The 16,210-nt window shown below is 46.5% G+C and overlaps 1 protein-coding gene across 1 annotated transcript in view; it reads right to left on the reverse strand.

Annotated features, from left to right (window-relative positions):
- The window catches only part of LOC125756128 (uncharacterized), a 42,633-nt gene that overhangs the window by 15,587 nt on the left and 10,836 nt on the right, over positions 1 to 16,210 (reverse strand). Inside the window, exons 2-6 of the mRNA XM_037646940.2 lie at positions 9,462 to 9,587; positions 8,818 to 8,919; positions 8,191 to 8,355; positions 5,795 to 5,887; positions 4,487 to 4,651 (exon numbers count right to left, since the gene is read on the reverse strand). Of these exons, the coding sequence (XP_037502868.2) occupies positions 4,487 to 4,651; positions 5,795 to 5,887; positions 8,191 to 8,295 (363 nt within the window). The 5' untranslated portion in view covers positions 8,296 to 8,355; positions 8,818 to 8,919; positions 9,462 to 9,587. The remainder of the gene's footprint in view (positions 1 to 4,486; positions 4,652 to 5,794; positions 5,888 to 8,190; positions 8,356 to 8,817; positions 8,920 to 9,461; positions 9,588 to 16,210) is intronic.

A 16,210-nucleotide genomic window follows, 5' to 3' on the forward strand; every position in this document is an offset into this window, starting at 1 on the left:
AAACAGCGGAAGGCTTATCGCGCGACAGATAGTGAACCTGCACTAAACGTAAACAGTGTCCTTCCTCAAGGCTTCGTCTCTTGCCAGCGAGGGCCGCATCTCCGTCGCTCCTTGACCTTAGTACAGTGCAGCCGCTGTTACAAGCGAGAGTCTCGGCCTTTCTTTCGCTCTGTATTGTTTTCTGGCCTCTCCACGGCGATAGTCCACGTAATCACCCTGCTTCGAGTCTGTCCCACATCCGTGACGCTGCGGTGTGCTCCCTTATTGGTTGCAGAAATAAGCCTCTTTCCCAACCTCGCAAGGTCAAACCGGACTTACTGTTTATTGACGGCGAGGCACGTAAAATAATTGTACGATTGTTTGATGAGATTCGGGAAGTTTTTGTGTGCTAGGTTTATTCCAAGAATATACTACGTGTCTAGAACAAAATGCGACCGCTCATTAGAACTGCTAAGGTAGTCGAAGTACGCGGCCCGGGGGTATAGCGAGGGGGGGAGTAGCCCCCCCCCCCCCCCCCCATCTTGCCCCCACGTAACTGACCGCTCAGTCAGGCCACTATATCTCCTGCAGCTTACCAACCTTACCCACTGGTATGTCTTAATGTGTCCTGTAGTTCTATCCGTGCCTTCCGGCGTCACACGTGTGTTTTACTCGTTACAAGAAATAAATCACCCGTAAGCGATCGCGTTTTCTTTATAACTGGTAGATTAATTAATGCCTTAAAGAGAACAGGGGCGAACAAAGAGAATGATGGTGAAGCTACGTAAGTATTTGAGTGTCACAATTTCAGGATATGTAAAACTATGTGCGGACACTTTTTAGAATAATTTCGGAATGTCAGTGCCCCGAACAAAGCCAAAATTCAGTGATAAAGAAAAAAGAACGAAAATTGATTTGCGTCGTGAAGTAATGAGAACACGATTCGCAGGGCTATAGTACTTAAGGGCGGAAATTCAGTGCTCCATTGATGTCGTTGCCAGGAAATATTAGAAAGGTCGCCTATCAAAACAGGTAAAAAGCAACAGCCCAAAAATTCGAAAACAAAAGAAGTCTCAAACATTTTAATTTTTTTAAGTGTTTTCTTAAGCAGTAAGAATTAACGCAAGTAAAATCGATAACTTTTTTTTTCTAGCGGCTCAATTACGTCATTGAGGATGTAAATAACGTAAGGGGAAATTGAATACGCTTTGTCAACGCGGTGACTGTCGTCGTAATCTGTCCCTTTTTATTTGACGCGTGCGAGACTGCCTCCCATCAACAATGAAAGTGGACATTAAGCCAGAACTTGCACACTCTCATTTATCAAGATGACGTGTGTGCTTCGTAATTTTACCGTGTTGCATTTTCGTGCACGTTGTGACACCCTCGCATACACGCTGAACGCAGTTATAGTGATTTTATTTGTCTGGATATCTTGAAGGAAGGTGCAGTCCCCGTATAAAGCTATAAAAATGCTTGGCCTATGGTGTGTCCCAACATCTGTCTTTTAGCATAGCAACCCAATGCTTTAAAATCGTTTTTTTTTTACGTTTTATTGTCAGTCTTCCGTAACTACAACCATACGAGAACCCTGATTTGCAACAGCAATACACATGTGTCCAGCATGCAGATTCTAGACTCTTTCATATTCACTACCATTTCGACGCGTGGTATCCACTGAGGAGAAAATTTGCGACATTTTCGTTCTCCTGCGTAAGGCATGTGGAGATGCGGAATGGTGGTATGGCACCTTGACGTACCCGCACTGCCAGGGCGCCAGTATTTTAACGAAAGTATGCAAAAATTAAGCCGCGATCGCACGTACGTACGCGTCTCTCGTGCCAAAGGTGTTCTCTAAAACGTCTGGCGCGCGCGCCACTTTCACTTTCTGGCTGTCTTCCCTGGAGACAGCTGGCGGTGTTATACTCGGCCACCTCTTTTGAAATTGACCCGTACTTCCATCAGAAGAATGCCTATAAAGCGGGTGAGGTCTGCGGCCCACCTAAATAATTATTGACACATATCAGCCGCACAACAACACGATACTGCAATAAGAAAAGACACGCAAGCGCCAAATGTTACGCCAAATGTTCCGCAGTTAATATGACTAAGTACCAACTCGCCCAGCTGTCAGTACTTCTGCTATATGATGATATATCGTTAAAATAATTCCTAATAAACATTAAATACATCGAACTTGAATACTCAGCACATGATTGTTTATCAGGTGTATAAACAAACTTCGTGTGAGAACGCGGATTCCCTCGGTGAAAAGTTCCGCACTGTGCATCTAACTATGCTGTGGTAGCAATGTGCCATTTCCTCGTTTTCGCTCAGCCGCCGTGTGTCCCTGGCTTTGCTCAGACAATTTCCAGGTGAGGGTTAGCTTCAGTAATGTCAACAACCCCCCTAAAGACGGCACATACGGAGTTATCCAGAGCCGTGAAATAGCACATTTATTAGGCAGTGTTAAGCTTGCCGCCTCGCTCCCCCCCCTTTTTTTTTTGGTCAAATTTCTTGCATTTCTAGTGCAACGAACAGCATGTCGTACTTTTTGTTGTTTTAATGTTTCTTAGAGGGTGTTGTGCTTGCGTGCGTGTGCGCGTGTACTACCCGATTTAGGAAGAAAAGAAGAGCGTGCAAAGTGTTGCAAAAAAACAAAATAATCGCACAGAATTTGAGATGAGTTTCTTAGCGATTGTACTTAATCAATATTTTCATAAAGTCACTGTATTCATGGCCTCCGAACAACAACGTCGCATTGTTACTTCTCCGATGACAGGTATCAAGGAGTGCTGTCAAGTGTCATTTCTCAACCAATTTTTTATTACCACGGTATCGTACACGTTGCTACACTTCAGCTATGAGGGTTGCCCTAATTAATGGTTACGCAGTAATTTTGAGCACCATGGGTTCGTTATCACGCAACTATGTGCAAGATGACCTTTATACACATCCCCCTCACTCTTAAATGTCACTCTTGCTAATGTTACTCATTTATCACGATAAGCTGACACATAGTGCGAACAGTGTGTAAGTCCTTCGTTACTTCGCCTTGTCTCATCTGGCCTGCCTTCTCCCACTTTTTTTTACCCTCTTTAACTGGTCTCCTTCCCACAGTGCGTTCGCCAGCACTGTTTGCGACGGTCTTTCAAGTTATGCTATATGAGGTGAGCTTACATCTAAAATTGTTCCGTCGCGAGCTGTTTCAATGTTTGGCGCTATATCTTCTGCTCAATGCGATGTCGCCCTGTCGGTCACCGCATCATTTTATATGTAAAGTTAGTGGTTACTTTACCAGAAGACCTGCGCAATATCGGCCTTCTGTTCAGCACACATCGTCTATTAACCGTGCGCCTCAGATAGGCAGATAATGGCCACGCACACAATGTCTGCTATTTTGTCTTAAACTTCTTCCCTGCGACATAAAATGTCTAAATGACACGAACAATAACACATGCGAATAGTCCCGCGATAGTTCAAGTATACCCCTCAAATCATGGGGCAGACCTGAGCGATCACTTGCGGCGGGATCAACTTGTGCTAGACCCGACTTACACTCGTATCTTGTGTACGAGTATAAGTCGTGGATGTCATCTGCTCCTCAACTGCACACTGGATGCTTATAACGCACTACTGGCGCAATCTTCCTGTACCGGAAAGAAAAACCGCGAAATCCCACCTCGGTTTCGGAATGTTAAACATCATGCGATTTTTAGCGAACAGCTACATGGGCATGCAGTGAGCGACTTCTACGTAGAGCTTGTTAATTAAGGGGTCTATTGTACTCCAATATTAGAGAAGAATGAAAGAGAATCAACACTAAGCCAGATCGAAAAAAAACCCCCAAAAAACTTGAAGGACGTTTGAGCTTCGCCTTCAAGAGTAGAACGCGATAGCGTAATCAGGCCCCCTGCGCATCGCCTTCTGATTCGCTAGCCTGCCTTCGCTTCTCGGAGGACAACGTGCCGCAAGGAAAGTAACGTTTGTGCTCGTAACAGTGGCCGTTTCAAACTATCCTAGAATGCCTACTGCGAGTACAGTTAGAATGGGCCCACTACGCCATTATTCTTAATTCCTTTTGCGAATTGGTAAAGGGACTACTACGAGTCCGTAATGAATAGTGTGCTTTGTAAATGGTCGCCCATTAAACCAACCACTCGTTGCGCAATTCGCATGTTTTGCCGCGCTGAAGTCCTGGGTTTGATTCCCACTCGAACCGAAGTTTTTTTATTATTTATTTATTCGCATCTATTTCGAATTTTAGCTCACGGACGGGGCTGATTTTTCGCTCACAGCTAACGACGCCGACGCCGACGCACGAAATTTCTGCGAGAGGAGCTGTTTAACGCTATCGCGTTAAAATATACTTAAATGTACGACGAGTCCCTCTTCCCGTGTGATTCCTTTTGTGCGCATTGCACAGTTCCCACGTATATCGACAAATGTCGACAAAAAAAATCCGAAGCAGTGCTGCAGTGCTGTAATGCCAAGTGTTACGACTCACCTTTTCCATGATGCCGTACAGTTCCTCATCAACTCCTATGATTCGGAACATGTAGGAGCCGTAGAGGAAGGCGATCACTTGCAGCAGGCTGGGCAGGATGTACAGGGTGAGCCGGTGCTGGCACAGCGGCAGCTCGTCCAGAGACTGCGACTCGTAGTTCTGCGTCTGCTCCCCCCCACCACGCCCTGCAATCAGCTCTCGCATTCCTCCACGTAAAAGCGTGTTAGTCTTTTGAAAAAAAAAAAAACGTATCCTCAGCCCAGTTGAAATATTAGCCATTCTAGGGCCATATAAGGTCGAATTTCCAGTTAATATTCTGAGGAGAGGATTTCACGATAACACTCTAGGGCTAACTTTTTTAGTGTGCATAATTAGCCACGGTCGCTCAAGCTTTTGTGCGTGGCTTATGCGCTAAAAATATTTAGTCGTGTAATACGAAATTCAAATTGTTCACATTATACGGGTAGTAAAAAGTGTATCACCTCCATGTATATCTACGAAATCTTTCTTGGCATTGTAGTCGCTTCAAAGCATACGCACATGCATTGTACGCTTGCCTAAGCGAGATTCCATTAACATTTTTGACGAATATGCTGAAGCTGCACACGTCTCATCTCCGTAGATTTCTTTCTCTCTGCACAAATGAGCGCAATTCCATGCGCTCTCAGCAGGACCTGTCGCAGTATGTAAATGACTACAAAAATAATTTATTTGAGTATACTTGTATACTCACAGGAGCCACAAGATGTACACGACGGACTGTGCACACGTGCATGGTGGTATTAGCGTTCGCGTACCAACACAGAGCCAATGCTTAACTTCAGTAAGGGTTTTCCAGCACAATGAGGCAAGCCACGACCATAGGCGTGCGCACAGGGGGGTGGGGAGAGGGCGGCCGCCCCCCAAGTCAGCTATAAGGGGGGGGGGGGGCAAATCTGCCTCTACGTTGACCCCCCTAGTCATCTGAGAGGGAGGGGGCGCAAAATCTGCATCGTACATTGAATTAGTAGGTGCGGGGGCGCTACGATGAACCTTCGCCCCCCCTCCCCTGATGGGGAACCCTGCGCACGCCTATGGCCACGACCACGAACACGAGAAGGAAACGATCCGCTTGCAACGCGTTGGTCTGGTTGCTGCTTTAGGTGGTGCCGGCGGGTCAACATACGAGCGTTGTCAAACGTACACTACATTTCCGGTCAGTCAAGCTCGTTGTTAGCACAGGTTGCGGCCAATTAAAGCATCCAAACCAAGTTTGCAAGTGTTCAAGAGAACGAAGGAAATCGCGGTAGGCAACCTACGTCTACTCACGGTTGTGTAGTCATCATAATCATCCCAGAAGTAGTAGTCAGGGGTTGGGGTCGCGTTCCTTGGCACGGGTCTGGTCGCGTTCCGGAGTGTCGACTATACAGAATGAAGAGAAAGAGATATATATAGTATTGCTGAAAAAAAAAAAAACAAGAAAAAATAAACATAGTAGTGACGACGAGTTTTATCGCGCAGCAATGTTCCCCACCTTTCACTTCTACATTCTTTAAACGATGCGTATCTGTTTCTATAGAAAGATCCAGGAGGTCTACAAAGTTCAGGCATGCGGCATCTGGGGAGTGGAATGTGAAGAGGCGTATGCACACGAAGATCGTGTCTAGCGGGGAAGCCAAACGAACTCATCGGCCATTCATCACATAATTTTTCATCGCAGAAAAATGCAACAGGCATAAGAAAAAAAACAACAGACAAATGCGTGTCTCAGATTCCAAATTGTTCATAGTATGTGGAGGCTACGGACACGGCGAAAATGAAAAGTTTTATGCGCTGGGCGGTCGGTCGGGTCGTCTACGAAGTAAAGCCGAAGCACTGACTCTTAACCCACGCGCACTCAACTACGAGAAAGAACACATAGTTACGTCGAGTCGCATGACTAGTTTTTATCTCAGCGTTCCTCAAATGTGTTGTTTCATTCGGTGGCGGGGATGGTTAACCATCGCGTAGCGTGCAGTTAGCTCAACAGCAAGGTTATATGTTTGGTTTGCTCATTTTGAAATTTGTTTCGGCCTTGACGTTTGCAGTTTCGAAACTTTCACTCCATAAGATACAAAGATAATGTTTAGGATATACTAGACGAAAACGAAACCGTTGCTCGAGATTCCGCAGTTACTATTATTACATTGACTAGACTCGGGACCAGACCGTGTGCAAGGATACGACTTTGGCCAGCACACTTTCCTGCAGAAAGCGGAATATTGTGGCAGCGATTCCTACCTGGTCCCAACTGCATGAATGAGCCTTAAAAACAAACTTTTCGTCGAAGCAGAGCTCACACATATTCACAGGTTTCACGCGCGAGTACTGACACTTCGGGAAGACACGCTGCCTAGCGAATCGGGCAACACCAAGATTTAAAAGCGCTTTATATGGGGTACGCAGGATCAGATGGTGGAAGAGAAGTTTTGTTGAGCTGTTTGCGGTTTCAGTGCCTCCAGCAGACTGCCGCGATGTAGGCGGGGTCCTCGAGGAAAAGAAGGGCCGTTACGTCGCTCTCGGTTTACAGTGCATGGCGAGAGCGGCGTCCCGGCGGAAACGCAACCATACACGTGTCTGGAGTTCACGGCATCTCCAAGAGTACATAGATCACGGCCGCGCTCCGATGTAAACATTGAGAGGTCATGTGCTCTCTCACTTACTTTGACGGTCATAAACACGCACACTGTGCCGTAGCTTTATGTGTGCGGGTTCCGTTTGTTCCCAGCAAAAAATAACGAGGCCGAGATTCAGTGTGTGCACAATGATCGAAACCCAAAAAATTGTGTGTAGTTCGGATACACTCACGCCTGCAACTTATTTATCCTTTTTATTCTTCAAAACCTTTTTGTCTACCCTGTAATGACGTGAATGCGCCAGCCTGGCTACTCCCACGACGAGACCGGGAGGTCAAGCCTCCTGGCCCTATCGTGGGCGTACTGCACAGCCAAGACTTGGTTTTGATAAGTTGGTGATTTAATTTATCCAATTTATTCAATAATTTAGGGGCTTCAATCACAAAGCATTGCATTCGTAAGAGCCGTTTGTCATCGGCTGGCCGCCTTCGCTTATAATTAATACGTGTATCAGCGCAACTAATAGGTGCCATTCCTCACGAACAGCTTAATAGCGTACGAACTTGTTTTCGAAACACGGGCCCGTAATTAACCACGACCACGGCACATTTAGATACGCAGCGATATGTCCGCGTTGTGTGAATAAGTACATTCTTCTTTCTCCAGTACCTTCTTCTACGACCACAATTAATTACTTAGCTCAGATGGCACTGAAGTGTTGGGCTGACAGGCTCTTTGCAGTGAAAAGCCAGCGTTTATAATGCTAAAGAATTTTTTTTTGTGTTTCTTAAATATCCTGCGAAGCAGCGGCACTTAATTAAGCTCATGAGCACCAAATTCCTTACATCAATAGTCCATACCTGATCTAATACGATGAGGGGCGTATCCAGGGGGGGGAGGGCACACCGGGCCTGTGCCCCCCCCCCCCCCTCCCCCGAAATTTTTTTCCCCGTGGGATACAGAGGACAAAATGACACTCGACCCCACTTATCTGCCCGGACCCAATGTTGGGTCAAGGAGGTGCACCGCCCCCCCCCCCCCCCCCCGAAAAAAATTTCCTGAATACGATCAATACTTTCTGTAAAGAACTGGAGCTGCATCATAACTTACCGCTTGCGTTGTTTTGAATTCTAGACGTCCAGGGCAGGCCAATCCCTGAAGAGCTGCATAAAAAAGCAGCAGCGACAGGACTATGGCTGGGTACAGGACATTCATGAACCTCCAGGACAGGTGGTGACGCGTGGGGTTGTCCTTGCGAAACTTACGCCATGCTATCTGCGAGAAATCGAGAATAAAATAGGGCATACACGGAAAGAACGAGCTTCAGAACAATCTGACACTTCCATGGGTATGCCCATGTGTGTGAGTGTACGTTGCGTATGTGTGTGGGTTGGGGGGTGTGTCGCACACCGCCTCCCTTTGGCTACGCCTATGATCGATGTGTGTTGTTCAATCCTGCGACGAAACGCTATGAGTGTAAGCGGCATTGCAACAGTTTCACGAAATGTGACTTTCGCGCTTTCTGCTAGAGGTCAGCTTGAAAAGCGAGTCTGCGAGTTGGAAAACTAATCATTCTGAATCAACTGTTTCTTTTGCAAGGTGCATACTTATATGGGCGTTCCTTAAATCTTAATTGATCATCCCGTCTGTTGGCAACTGGAGAGGCCGCTGATTCTTCGTTCGTTCATTTCAATCCCTCAGTAAAACCCATCATTTGTGTTGCCACTGTTGCCTTACCAATTGCAAAATGACGGAGTACGGCTTCAATATAGTTGACTTGCATATCTTCAGAAAGTATGTTGTTGCTACAATATCTTCGTCGCCAGCAATGTCCGATATCTGAAAAAAGAGAAAAGAAAAACAGAAATAACACTTATCTTGCATTGCACTTCATGTGGAAAATGAAAACAAGAAAAAAAAATAAATCCTGCGAGCACGTACAAGCTTGGGTGGTCTTGTACTGCTACAACGCCGACACTATAATATTAATATTTGGGTTTGTATGTACAAAAACTATTGTATGATTATGAGCGACGCCGTAGTGGAGGGCTCCGGAAATTTCGACCACCTGGGGTTTTTTAAGGTGCACCTGAGTCTAAGCACACAAGCCTCAAGCATTTCGCCTCCATCGAAATGCGGCCGCCGCGGCTGGGATTCGATCCCGCGACCTTCAGGTCAGCAGTCAAGAACGCCGACACTATAGTACTAGTGTTTTAGCCGCAATGTATTCTTGCGCAAGTCTACATTTCATTAAATGTTTGCCGAAAGTGGTTCTTCGAAGATGCGGTGCAAAATGTGACTGAATGCTAGAAAAGCTCGCCCGTTAACAAACGAAAAAAAAAGAAGCGAAGGTATATCAACACTTCTTTGTAATCGCCCACCTGTACGTGGACGTTTGAGCTGTCGGTGCTGGAGACATTCTCGTGGCTCCTTTGCCGCTGCGGAGAAAAGCCATGACTCACGATGAAGTCCGAAGATCTGCCCGGCAACGAACGTGAAGAGTGAACCTGAACAAACAGGGAGCAAAGACTTGAAGAAAGAATCACGGCGGTCAACGCACAAAGAAGCATCTATAAGAAAGGTTTAAGTATTATCATAGTGGTTGAGTAGAACGTTTGTAGCTACTTGGCCTACAATTGCAGTCTGAACGTTTTGATGTCATTTGGTTAGAAGGTTACCCTAGCTTTATCGTCGTTTTGGCTGTAACCTTTGCAAATTTAATGCTAATTAGATTGTCAAATTTTTCTGAACATGTTCTTTACTCCCTTCACGGTTGCAGTCCCAGCAGAAAGGACAAGGCGCAGTCAAGGGAACAAGCGGATAGCCCAAGTTAAGTTCATTGACCTATAAGCCCAACCAAGTCCAGACGCTTGTAAAGCCCAAAAGGAACGGATATTTTATCCAAACAGTCTGATTACCATTGAGTGGTGCGAGCGACGCTTTACCTTGTGGGTATTGCCCTTCGTTCTGGCTTAAGGAAGACGCTACGTAGCTCGGGCTCACGCGCTCGCGCGCTCACGGCGGAACGGCGGCCGGCAGTCGAGCCCGGGACTCCGCCCAGTAAAGGTGTATTTCCTTGCTCTGCCTCGGTGTACTTTCTGAGGGCTTCAGCCGACCCTTGGCCCTGAGCCTACAACATATATGCCATAGTTCACTGATGTCTTACTGCTAACATCGGCCGTGTGATGAGCGACACCTGTTGCATTCGCTTAAGTATAGAGGAGGAATAGGATGAAGTGCGTGTGGAGTTGTAGTGCTCCTTTTGTGTTGCAAGCGGTGATGTGGGACAACTGCTCACGATATTCCTTTGCCTTAGCCATGCAGTGGTGTCTTCCGTGAAAAAGCTTCCGTACAGGCAGCATCTCGCAGCTTAGTCTATGTAGGATTAGTTTCACCGAATTGGTTTGCTTAGGCTTCAGATTAAGTATACCGCGTTACTGTGATGCAGATTATTGCAATTGTGGTAGCACTTAATTTACCTCAGCAATATTCGCTCACAACCGATCAAATTAAGCGTCTAGAGGCAGGGGCGTAGCCAGATGTTTTCCTCGGGGAGGGGGGGTGGGGGTCTGACCTTTCAACAATATCCCCCCCCCCCTCCGTCTACGCCAACGTCTAGAGCTGAGGGAGTAACATACAGGATGTCGATTGCGATATCGTGAAGAGGTGTAAAGCCAGGGCTTTCAGTTAGCGACAAACCGTGCTGAGGTCATGCCTGCAAACACGGTTAGTACGTTTGCGGCATCACCACGCGGATGGCGCAGCTGCGTGACGACGCAGTTGCGCACGTGAATTAGTGACCACGCGCTGGAGCGAGATAAAACACGTTCGATGAAAGGAACGAAGCAGGATAAAGAGGATGGTGGCCCCAGCGCAGAGGTACGCATCCGGCGTCGCAGTCATTTCACACAGCTGTGTCTCTATGGCTGGAACGAAATCGAACAAAGCTTCAGACAGGGCGAAGTGAGAATGACAGGCACGGTGCCCATGTTCTGTGTCTGTCGTTCTTAATGAAACGCTGTTGGGTGCCGTTCTAATAATTTGCACTCTTAATCAGGTCCCGTTTAAAGTGCTAGATATAGCCAGGAAAGCGGACATTTTTGTCTAGTTTCCCGGATATAGCCAGCATTTAGCCAGGACCAGGCCCGTCCGGCATACTTCTCCACGGCGTATGTTCTTATACTGTGGTCGTTTACGAAGTCCATGACGCTGTATCTGTCCATGGAGTTGCGCAGGTTATGTGACTACTTAAATACAAGTTTGCGCTCTCTCTCTTTCTCTCTCCCTCAACTCGTCTTTTTCCATGCACACCACGACTATTTGGAGGGCGTTTCACTTCGAGAAGCAGGGCTCGTCCATCCATTCACTTATAGACATGAGGAAGTCGATAAATGAGTGTGGAATGAGGGCGTTTTTACCAGATAGAGATTGGGTGGTGTCGGCCTGTCATGTGCAGTACAGATCCGCTAAATACTAGTGTTGGGAGCCCACAAATCCACGCACGTATAAGCGACGGCGAAGAGTGCGTGTTTAACACGGTCAGTGAAACTGATCGAGCACATGGCCTCTCAGTTTTTACGTCAGAGCGCGACTGTGAATTATGTAGTCTTGCAGCCGCCGTGAACTCCTACCTCGGGGCAGTGCTCGGGTTCTCTTTAATCGCAAGCAGATCAATAATGTTTCTCTTGCGCCCTCCTATCCTGCGTTCTCGATACACCTGCGCTATATAAAATAATGATTTTCTCTGCGTTCATGTTCGATTACTTTTCCTTTTCATTTTCTTGTAATGTTACTGTCATATTTTGATTTTTCTGCAAACCATTGAAAGCCAGGGTAACCTAGCAATCTTATTCAGAACACGCACCACATCACCCTTCCTCGCAACAGCCACAATATTGACCAAGTGCTCGATCGCCATCTCATGTCTCCATTCCTCTTCGCGTCATAGCGACAGAGACAAGGCATCATAGCGATACACATGCTGCACATAACTCTTTATATTGATGAGGTGCCACTTTCACTGTCAGCGCCCGCTCTGCCTGTGTTATGTTGTGTGTCTTCGCTTTAATTCTCGGTGCTGTATAGCATATGTCAAACAGCACATATTCACTATTTCTGTGGCTAACCTATACTGCAAGTCATTCCGTGGCGCAGCATAATGCATGTGCCATTTAGAGAATGACTTTCCATATGTACATCACGTGATACTTACAGTGCGAACAAGCCAGAGGAGCGCGCTTTCGTGTAGCGTCCCGTCATGCACCCGTGATCATTAGATCTATGAACCACGATAACGCATGGTTTGTCATTGACCGTCGTGTAAAAGGACAATGATCGCAATAGCACCGTAGACATTGTCTTACGCCTTGCGTTACACACATGCAAAAGTGCTTCATAGAGGATATATTAACTTTTTTAAACTACAGAATGCAGTGTACAAAATTTACGACCGACGTCATAAACCTAAGAGGCGAATATTCGCTGACGTCGTTCGCAAGATCCCAGTCGAAGCTATTTTTAGCTATGCTTATATTTTTTATCTGTACGCGCAATCGACGCCATGAATACTTTCTCGAGGTCGCAAACGACTGCTATACAGTTAAAATGTTGCAATGCAGCTCGCCGAAGTACTACATGCTGTGTAGCTGCGCCTAAAGCCGATCTGCTTCCGCGCTGATAAGCGCCGCAGCGGTGTCGTGCGCTCGCACAAGCCAGCCAAGATAGAGGCCTCGTCTTAATCTCGGGATGTGAATGGACTGTAAACATCATGTTCAGCGGAGACAGCGGTATGCGTTGCGGTATGGGGCGGTCGCTATTGTTGTCTGGAGCTCTCGCTGAGCAGAGAATATTAGTTGGCACCTTCCCTCGTACTCTCCGCCAATAGCGTGCAGCGACTGTAGTATGGCACTGTTGCGTGGCAGTGAGCCTTCGCATCACTCAGCAGCTACTGTTGCCGAGCGTCAGCTTATACAGGCGCCGCATTTGTTGCGACAAGGTTAAGCTGTCGTTACAAATAACGCGGTGTGGTATAGCAGCATGCATTGGCGTAGCCATGGTAGAGGGGTCAAATTGTCCCCCCCCCCGCGCTCCCGAAATTTTTCAATTTTGCATGTGTGTATATATAGAAACGCACGCACGAATATACATCAAGTAGTATTGACCCCCCCCCCCCAAAAAAAAAAAAAAAAATTCTGGCTACATTACTGGCAGAATGCATTCAACAACACAGCGAAGTAGTTGGTTAGTTGGCCTTGATATTATCTTCCGTACTTGGCTAGGAAGAGAGAAGAATAATGAGCACTACGTAAACTAACCATTGCATCATACACTCGTTGTCGCCATGTGCTTCGCGAGATAAAGCGATGATCACAAATATGTGAATTGGCTCAAATCAAAATATAAACACTTCTTTTTAGTCATTATTGTCGAAACATCTCTACTTGCACCGCATAACAAACGGATGTAGAAATATTGTAACGGACATGCGCTTAGAAACAGCTGACGCCAGAATCTTTCTAATGCATGTTCGCGGTTGATGCTTATCGAAATAAACCGTGAAGTGGTAACTCTCGGAATCTGCCCAGCGGAATACGAGATTCGGCATTGTAGAGCACTTTGTGTTGATTTGGTTTGACCACCATTTCAGATGTGTCGTAAAAAGGCAGGGTCAGCAGGTGTCCCAATCTTCCAGAGACGTGCCGTGCGTCTCCCAGCAGTGCATAATAAACGCACTAACACTCTTACTTGTTCATCTTCACAACAGTGTATAGACCCTGTATCGGCACTCTCTTTCCTGTGCATGTATACTCTAACATGCCTGTCATGCCCATCGTCACCTCGACTACGTCGTTCCCAAGCCGGGAGGTCTCAAGGTCGACGGGCTCCCGGACGCGAACCAATGACAAAACGCTATGCGAGAAAAACAGTGAAAAAAAAAAAAGAATACACGCTTTATTAAAACACGGAACCCGTTGACTGTACAAATTTGCCACACCAATGGAGAAACTGTAGGATAAATTTCTAGCACTGTTTGCTGGTGGATTTCCCCTGCTCCATCCAGGTCTTCTAAAAGAAAGGTTTGCCGCCGCAATGCACGCGTAGCGAAAAATGCCTTTGCACTAGTATCTTGTTGCGTACTACAAGACACCTAATCGAACAATAACTGGCTCTCTTGGAGTTGCGTTCCTCACGATTAACAGTGTTGCTATTTTTAGAAGTAATTCGATTTATCTCGGAGGCACAGCTCGCGAAAATTACGGAATAATCGCAGCGACGCTAAAGATGTGAGCGAATTCGGGCACGTTATCACCACGTACGCCCCGCAAGTTGAAAAAAATAAAAATGCGAGGAGAAAGGAGTCTTCCGTGTAGATATGAAGAGGACACTCAGGGAGCTGGATATCAAGGACGTGTCATCAGAAACGGTGGGAACGAGCACGTTGGAGCTAACAAACACCTTATCACTGAGAGTTCACTGACCGTTATCGTTTACGGGAGGACGGAGTACACAGATCACCTATACTCAATGCGAAAAATATTCGGCAGATGTCACGCCTTGTGGGTATCGGTTTCATGCGAAGCAGGCAACTCTATGGTGCACTTTTTTGGCCTGAAGCCAAGCGTCACGTGGTGGATAGACGTGTTTTTGAAAATGGAGGAGTTGTGTGCACATCGCGGGCTTACCAGGCACGCCGACTAGGCTGACGTTTAAGTGGTAACTTATGCTCTGACGTAGTATCAGCACTCACGTTGGAGCACAGACGTCTGTGCTGTCGAAACGAAGTGCATACGACGGCGTGATGATGTAAATATCATACGTAACTTTCGTGAGCGTATTCCTGCGGAGTCGAGCAACGCTTGAATATAGCTTGCTGAATGTAATGTTTATTAGACTGCTAGAAAAGCCGAGCCAACACTGGAACCACAACTGATGTTAACCCGACATGACGCATGTATGATAGGAGTACATATGCAGTGTTTATTGCTTTGTTTATAAAATTTGATAGCCAGTACTACAACCACAATTGACGTTGCACCGACATTACGCCTGCATAGGGCCTTTTCCAAAGCAGTTTCTAGACTTTGTGGTAGAATACCTGACTGCCACGCAGAATGCTTGGGTTCGATTCCTGCTGGGATATTAATTATTATTCTTTGCTTTCATCGAGTCAACGCTGCCGGTGTCGGGGTTTTCTTACCGCTCTCGCATTTAAATTACCAATGTCTGTTCTCACCAGGAGCGTAGCCAGAATACTTTTACGGGGGGGGGGGGGGTTCAACCACACTTTATGTATGTTCGTGCGTGCGTTTGTATGTGTGCGTGTGTATATATGCAAGCAAAATTGAAAATTTTCGGGGGGGGGGGTTGAATCCCCCCCCCCCCTTCGCTACGCCCCTGGTTCTCACCGTTCCTGGGTAGATATCAACTGTCAATCACCCGTGGCGCAAATCCGTATACCATGGCCCATGGCGTACGGGTATGTGCCACACGTGTTTGGAGGAAACGGTTTGACGACGTACGCGAGAGGATTTTGACGTTATTCATGTCATGACCAGACTACGGTGGCTAGAAGGAGAGGTGTCAGCAACGTCTCGGCCGTGCCGTGAAAGGAGGCGTGCTGGTATTTCATGCCGCCGCGGGGCGGCGCGCACGTCAGTACTGAGATACAACATAAACAAGGAAGGTTTTTTTTTTCTTTTTTTTTCTCGAGCCTGGTGGCAGACATGTCACCGCCCCGTTACAAAGGGGACGCTCATAGCATCCATCCATCCATCCAGATCTGTAGAGAACACTCGCCGACCCCCGGAGCCGCACGTTTCCTCGCTTGCACGTGTTCTCGCAACGTCTGCGGCAGGGGCGTAGCCAAGAGGGGGAGATAGATAGATAGATAGATAGATAGATAGATAGATAGATAGATAGATAGATAGATAGATAGATAGATAGATAGATAGATAGATAGATAGATAGATAGATAGATAGATAGATAGATAGATGGATGGATGGATAGATAGATAGATAGATAGATAGATAGATAGATAGATAGATAGATAGATAGATAGATAGATAGATAGATAGATAGATAGATAGATAGATAGATAGATAGATAGATAGATAGATAGATAGATAGATA

This window comes from Rhipicephalus sanguineus, chromosome 1 (assembly GCF_013339695.2).
Source record: "Rhipicephalus sanguineus isolate Rsan-2018 chromosome 1, BIME_Rsan_1.4, whole genome shotgun sequence".
Lineage (NCBI taxonomy): Eukaryota > Metazoa > Arthropoda > Arachnida > Ixodida > Ixodidae > Rhipicephalus > Rhipicephalus sanguineus.